Source organism: Salmo salar, chromosome ssa27, assembly GCF_905237065.1.
Source record: "Salmo salar chromosome ssa27, Ssal_v3.1, whole genome shotgun sequence".
Taxonomy (NCBI): Eukaryota; Metazoa; Chordata; class Actinopteri; order Salmoniformes; family Salmonidae; genus Salmo; species Salmo salar.
The window spans coordinates 23,037,322-23,045,000 of record NC_059468.1 but is presented as its reverse complement, the minus strand read 5'-3'; the positions used below and the strand labels follow the sequence as shown (position 1 = coordinate 23,045,000).

Below are 7,679 nucleotides of genomic sequence, written 5' to 3'. Positions count from 1 at the left end.
CTGAGGCTGGGGTGGGAGAGAGGGATGGGGCTTGATGTGAGAGGTGAAGGCTAAGGTCCAGAGATAGTTGCCGTTGGATATCCGGACATGTTGCCTGGAGAATGGGGCCTTCACAGCTGTGAGAGGAGACAGGGATGGAGGAGAAAGACAGAGGGAACAGGGAGGGAGAGCGTAAAAGAGAGGAGAGGAGAGGAGAGGAGATGTGTAAGTATGATAGTTAGGAGGGGAAACACACACACACACTCTTACCCTTGAGCATTTTGTCTTCTGCATCCTTCAGCTGAGAGAGGGAGGTGGGACACCAGGATGGAAGCCAACTGGAGATCCACCCAGACCTGCACAAACACACGTAATGATCAAGCTGATATTCTCGAAGACAACTGAACTTCAACTTCAATAAGTGAACTTTGACCTCTAACTAGCCTCTAACTAGCTCTGACCAGCTATCATTGAGTCAGACTTCACAAACAGGACAGCATTGTAACACACTCCTACAATAATGTCCTCTGTCTACAGTAGTCTACCTATTTAAATAGTACATGTTTAATTTAAATTAAACAAAGAAAAAGCTACATTCCAACTAATGTGCAACAAGGTGTCCCTCTGGCTAAATAGTAATCTATTGGGTAATAATTTCAGTGTAATAAAAACAACTTTCATGATATGTCTTAAGTTTAGTTACAGGTTTGAAAAACCTTCTGAATGTCACAAAGTTATTTGGCTGGCTACTAGGATGACTGGTGGTTGTGTGTCTGTCTTCATAGTGATATCCAAGGTCGAATAATCTTATCTTCACTGAGTTGTCATTCTGTAATAAATACTGTAACTACAGTCAAAGGTCCAAGTGATGTAGCTGCACCAAGTTCACGGGAAGGAATATTTTCCTTTGTTAAGGCGTATCATTTCATTAAAAAAACTTTAAAAAACAAATCTAAAATATTTCAGAGACTATAAAGGGTTTCATGGAAGAGGCGCAATAGGTGTTTGAATTATAGCACTTCATCAAGTAACTAAGCATTTTAAAATATTTTTACAAGATGTTTACTTTGGAGACATATAGCGCAACGAAGTTGCCTAACCTATCATTCCTGAAAGCGTATTCTGTAAATGATGGATTTGGAACTCTAGAATAGCGCACCATAATACCTTGGTTAAAACCTAGGTCTACTCACCCTTGCTCGGCTGGTTGCAGATCCTTCGCCATCCTCCTCATAGTGAACTGTGATGATTATCTGTCATCCATGCAGAGAAACAAAGTAGGAGTGGTGATTGGCAACAGAGAGAGACTGCCTCACACACACACACCTTTAGGCGCAATAGTAGCTAATCGATATGTTAGAGAAGGAATTGAAAAATAATTCGACTCGACGCTGTTTTCTGTCGTATTACCGAATTTGTAACTCGCTATGTTATTGGCTGAATTACAGCAGGTTGCCTATAGATATATATATCATGCACTTGATTCCAGCGACAAAACCGGGTAGCCTTCCCTGAAGTTGGAATTCACAGAAGTTGGACTTTTCGGAGAAAGTTGCCAACACTGCGCACCACGCGAACGAGGGAAATCGAGCGTATACTATTTTCCATGGGTGTTTGCTTTGTCTTAACAAATAGGTGAGAGTCCTATTTGAGTTTGTTTCCAGATCATATACATTCTAATCCACTATATAAGACATCTCCTGAGAGTGTATGGGGACCACGGAGGGAGGCAGTAGTAGGGTACTAGCGGGTAACAAGCCCCCCCCTAAGAACAATGTCTAACTTTTGGAGAAAAATAAAATGGTATGTGGATGAAGGTCATGCTTATGCGAATAAACTATAAAGGGAAATAAATAAATGGGTTTTAGTTATTTAATGAAATGTTGGTTTTAGAAAAGGGGCGTTTTTTTTAAGTACCAGGGTAACAGCCCCCCGCCCCGGGCGTGCTACTTTCCCGGTAGAAGATTATGGCATACGGTTTTACACAAGTGTGTTAAAATCCATTTAATCAGTTTTATTTGGAGGGGGGGGGGGCAAGTCACCATTAATATCCGCACTATGAGGAAAGTCCCTCTTTTCAACTCACCTGAACATTCATTTTCTTTGTTGTTCCTTTTCCATACAATCCATTATGTACAATTGCAGTAAATATTATTTTATAAATGGAAGATTTTAAATCTCAGCAGTCTTTAAAATTAATCCAGGAGCAAAAGGTTTTCAATAGTCGTTTTTAAATCATAAAAAAATATTAATTGGAACATAATATTGGAATGGAATATAATGGAGCCGGAGGGGATGGCTGCCGTTTTACAGACTCCTAACCAATTGTGCAATTTTGTGTTTTTTTTTGCGTTGTTTGTAACTTATTTTGTACATAAAGTTGATGCTACCGTCTCTTATGACCGAAAAGAGCTTCTGGATTTCAGAACAGCGATTACTCACCTCGAACTTGATGAAGATTTTTTCTTTAATGAGTCTGATGCGAAGGATATAATATTGCTCCCAAACAAGGCCCAAATTCCCATCATTCACATAAAGAAAATAAAGAAATACATGGGGCGTAGATCAGAGTGCCTTGTGAGAATTCGTCGGCGAGTGGGTAACCCGACTCTACCATCCGTTCTATTGGCCAACGTGCAATCACTGGAGAATAAACTGGATGAGCTCTGTTCGAGACTATCTTACCAACGGACATTAAAAACTGTAATATCTTATGTTTCACTGAGTCGTGGCTTGTGCGCAATGTCTAATATTAAGGTAGTCTCGAGATATTGCTCGCCTGAGGTAGAGTACCTCATGATAAGCTGTAGACCACACTATCCACCAAGAGAGTTTTCATCTATATTTTTTGTAGCCGTTTATTTACCACCGATGCTGGCACTAAGACCGCACTCAACGAGCTGTTTAAGGCGATAAGCAAACAAGAAAATGCTCGTTCAGAAGCGGTGCTGCCAGTGGCTGGGGACTTTAATTCAGGCAAATTTAAATCCGTTTTACCTCACTTCTACCAGCAAGCCACATGTGCAACCAGGGGTAAAAAAACCTCTAGACCACCTTTACTCCACACACAGAGACATGTACAAAGTTCTCCCTCGCCCTCCATTTGGCAAATCTGACCATAATTCTATCCTCCCAATTCCTGCTTACAAGCAGAAACTAAAGCAGGAAGTGCCAGTGACTCGCTCAATACGGAAGTGGTCAGATGACGCGGATGCTACATTACAGGACTGTTTTGCTAGCACAGACTGGAATATGTTCCGGGATTCATCCAATGGCATTGAGGAGTATACCACCTCAATCACTGACTTCATCAATTAGTGCATCGGCGACGTCATCCCCACAGTGACCGTACGTACATATCCCAAACTGAAGCCATGGAATACAGGCAAGGGCCACAACGAGCTAAAGGCTAGAGCTGCCACTTTCAAGTAGCGAGACACTAATCTGGACACTTATAAGAAATCCTGCTATGCCCTCAGACGAACCATCAAACAGCAAAGTGTCAATACAGGACTAAGGTTAAATCCTACTAAACCGGCTCTGAAGCTCATCGGATGTGGCAGGGTTTGCAAACTATTACGGACTACAAAGGTAAACCCAGCTGCCCAGTGATGTGAGCCTACCAGATGGGCAAAATGCCTTTTATGCTCGCTTCGAGGCAAGCAACACTGAAGCATGCATGAGAGCACCAGCTGTTCCAGACGATTGTGTGATAACGCTCTCCGCAGCCGGTGTGAGCAAGGCTTTTAAACAGGTCAACATTCACAAGGCCGTGGGGCCAGACAGATTACTAGGACGAGTACTGAGCATGCGCGGACCAACTGGCAAGTGTCTTCACTAACATTTTCAACCTCTCCCTGACTGAGTCTGTAATACCTACATGTTTCAAGCAGACCACCATAGTCCCTGTGCTCAAGAAAGTGCAGGTAGCCTGCCTAAATGACTACCGCCACGTAGCACTCACATCAACAGCATCATCCCTGATACCCTAGATCCACTCCAATTCACATACCGCCCCAACAGATCCACAGATGACACAATCTCAATCGCAATCCACACTGCCCTTTCCAACCTGGACAAAAAACACCTATGTGAGAATGCTGTTCATTGACTACAGCTCAGCGTTCAACACCATAGTGCCCACAAAGTTCATCACTAAGCCAAGGACCCTGGGACTAAACACCTCCCTCTGCAACTGGATCCTGGACTTCCTGATGGGCCGCCCCCAGGTGGTAAGGGTAGGCAACAACACATCTGGCACGCTGATCCTCAACACTGGGGCCCCACAAGGGTGGGTTCTCAGCCCTTTCCTGTACTCCTTGTTCACCCATGACTGCGTGGCAATGCACGCCTCCCACTCAATCATAAAGTTTGCAGACGACACTACAGTGGTAGACTTGATTACCAACAACGACGAGACAGCATACAGGGAGGAGGTGAAGGCCCTCGGAGTGTGGTGTCAGGAAAATAACCTCACACTCAATGTCAACAAAACAAAGGAGATGATCGTGGACTTCAGGAAACAGCAGAGGGGGCAACCCCCTATCCACATCGATGGGACAGTAGTGGAGAAGGTGGAAAGTTTAAAGTTCCTCGGCGTACACATCACAGACAAATTGAAATGGTCCACCCACACAGAGAGCGTGGTGAAATAAGGCACAACAGTGCCTCTTCAACCTCAGGAGGCTGAAGAAATTTGGCTTCTCACCGAAAACACTCACAAACCTTTACAGATGAACAATCGAGAGCATCCTGTCGGGCTGTATCACCGCCTGGTACGGCAACTGCTCCACCCACAACCGTGAGGCTCTCCAGAGGGTAGTGCGGCCTGCACAACGCATCACCGGGTGCAAACTACCTGCCCTCCAGGACACCTACACCACCCGATGTCACATAAAGGCCAAAAAGATCATCAAGGACAACAACCACCCGAGCCACTGCCTGTTCACCCCGTTATCTTCCAGAAGGCGAGGTCAGTACAGGTGCATCAAAGCTGGGACCGAGAGACTGAAAAACAGCTTCTATCTCAAGTCCATCAGACTGTTAAACAGCCATCACTAACATTGAGTGGCTGCTGCCAACGTACAGACTCAAATCTCTAGCCACTTTAATAATTGGATGTAATAAATGTATCACTAATAAATGTATCATTAAACAATGCCACTTGATATAATGTTTACATACCCTCTACATTACTCATCTCATATGTATATACTGAACTCTATACCATCTACTGCATCTTGCCTTTGCCGCACGGCCATCGCTCATCCATATATTTATGTACATATTCTAGTTCATCCCTTTACACTTGTGTGTATAAGGTAGTTGTTGTGAAATTGTTAGATTACTTGTTAGATATTACTGCACTGTCGGAACTAGAAGCACAAGCATTTCGCTACGCTCGCGTTAACATCTGCTAACCATGTGTATGTGACCAATAAAATTTGATTTGATTTGATGGACAGAGAACGGGTGTTAGTGTATGTGTGTGTGTGCGTGTACATTTATGTGTGTGTGTACCTACTGTACCTTGGCATCTGTGCGTTAAGATGGTAAATGTAGTCTGAATTGGTGTTGTCATCAAACACTGAAGAGTACTTCTGTTTAAAATCTGACCTGATGGTCTGGATCAACATAGGACCTGAGAGAGAGAAGAGGAGGAGAAGAAGGAAGGAATGGAGGAAAGGATCGAGAGAGAGGATGGAGAGGAATGGAGGAAAGGATGGAGAGAGAGGATAGAGAGGAATGGAGGAAAGGATGGAGAGAGAGGATAGAGAGGAATGGAGGAAAGGATGGAGAAAGAGGATGGAGGAGGAATGGAGGAAAGGATGGAGAGAGAGGACTGGGGAGGAATGGAGGAAAGGATGGAGAGAGAGGATAGAGAGGAATGGAGGAAAGGATGGAGAGAGAGGATAGAGAGGAATGGAGGAAAGGATGGAGAGAGAGGACTGGGGAGGAATGGAGGAAAGGATGGAGAGAGAGGATAGAGAGGAATGGAGGAAAGGATGGAGAAAGAGGATGGAGGAGGAATGGAGGAAAGGATGGAGAGAGAGGACTGGGGAGGAATGGAGGAAAGGATGGAGAGAGAGGATAGAGAGGAATGGAGGAAAGGATGGAGAGAGAGGATAGAGAGGAATGGAGGAAAGGATGGAGAGAGAGGATAGAGAGGAATGGAGGAAAGGATGGAGAGAGAGGATGGAGGAGGAATGGAGGAAAGGATGGAGAGAGAGGACTGGGGAGGAATGGAGGAAAGGATGGAGAGAGAGGATAGAGAGGAATGGAGGGAGGGATATGTTGTCTTAACACCTTTGGTTTTGAAACATCTGAAAATTCTTTCCACTTGTGTTGTGTGTGTGTGTGTGGTGTGCGTGTGCGTGTGTGTGCATGCATGTAGTGTATGCAATGTGTGTATAGTATACGTGCTTGCGGTGTGTGTGTGTGTGTGTGTGTGTGTGTGTGTGTGTGTATATCGAACCCAGTGGTCCGGCCAGTCTGGGTATGTAAGGAGATATGTAAGTATGATAGTTAGGAGGGGAAACACACACACACACACTCTTACCCTTGAGCATTTTGTCTTCTGCATCCTTCAGCTGAGAGAGGGAGGTGGGACACCAGGATGGAAGCCAACTGGAGATCCATCTGGACCTGCACAAACACACACACACAATTGCGTAAATGATCCCGCTGATGTTCTCGAAGAAAACTCAATAAGTGAACTTTGAACTCTAGCTCTGACCAGCTATCACGGAGTCAGACTGAACAAACAAGATAGCCTTATAGCGAACTCCTAAAATGTCCTCTGCAATTTTCCCTCTAAGCTGTGCACGTAGTTCCCATCAGACTGCTGTGCAGAGACCAACCAAGTAGAGAAGCATGACATTGAACTTCACTCACCTTTCTTGAGTTTTCCCCTTTTAGTTAACACTTAACGTTTTGCTCTACTGTGGAAATTGTGATCGAATCAACGAAATGTTAGCCACTTTCAAGGTAACATACCGAAACAAATGAACTATGCACGATTTAGTTTGCATAACTAACTGCAAGATATTTTCTTGTGGGCAGAGCGCATTGGAGTAGGATTCTATTGCATTGAGAGGCACACTCAGGCCCATGCTCTACACAGACCAGTGTGCCATGACCAATCAGAGCTGCAGTAGGCCTATATGCAAACAGACATTGCCATATATGGATCTGTGCCTTCACTTTGAACTGGACTGTGTATAGGCTACAGTATGCCCATTTGTTCTGAGATCAAAGCGAGAGCTACATGTAGCCACCTGTGAACATTTGTTCATTTTCTTTGCTAGTTAGTGAGCTATAATCCCAGTTATAGATCATTTCTAGTCAACAATGGGGGAGTGCATTTCTAGCCACATGTTTTTCTTTTATATAGCTATATATCTTTTTATTATAGCCATCTTTGAAAAGTGTCAGGTAAATTGTTTTTTTATTTCTTAAAGGGGCGGTGTTGTAGTTTATTCAAGACCGTCTCAAAATAAGTAGCCAATAGGCAGAGAGTAACTTAATTTGTCTGATTCTCTGTAATAATGGTAGGACCACTTGTCTGAAGGACAAGTGGATAAACAGGTTAATGTCAAGCTCTGCATGTTATTATCAAAAGTCTCATGGAATGTAGGCCTACATTGAACACCACACATTGGCTGCTACTGTAGGCTGAATGATATAACAGTTATTTCCAT

General features: G+C 44.0%; 1 protein-coding gene across 1 annotated transcript in view; it reads right to left on the bottom strand.

Moving 5' to 3' along the window:
• The window catches only part of LOC106588725 (1-acylglycerol-3-phosphate O-acyltransferase ABHD5), a 10,744-nt gene extending 3,617 nt beyond the window's left edge, over window positions 1–7,127 (bottom strand). Inside the window, exons 1-6 of the mRNA XM_045709586.1 lie at window positions 6,874–7,127; window positions 6,539–6,624; window positions 5,509–5,620; window positions 1,173–1,232; window positions 250–335; window positions 1–116 (exon numbers count right to left, since the gene is read on the bottom strand). The exon at window positions 1–116 is cut by the window's left edge and continues 392 nt beyond it. Of these exons, the coding sequence (XP_045565542.1) occupies window positions 1–116; window positions 250–335; window positions 1,173–1,213 (243 nt within the window). The 5' untranslated portion in view covers window positions 1,214–1,232; window positions 5,509–5,620; window positions 6,539–6,624; window positions 6,874–7,127. The remainder of the gene's footprint in view (window positions 117–249; window positions 336–1,172; window positions 1,233–5,508; window positions 5,621–6,538; window positions 6,625–6,873) is intronic.
• Window positions 7,128–7,679: the final 552 nt, after the last annotated feature.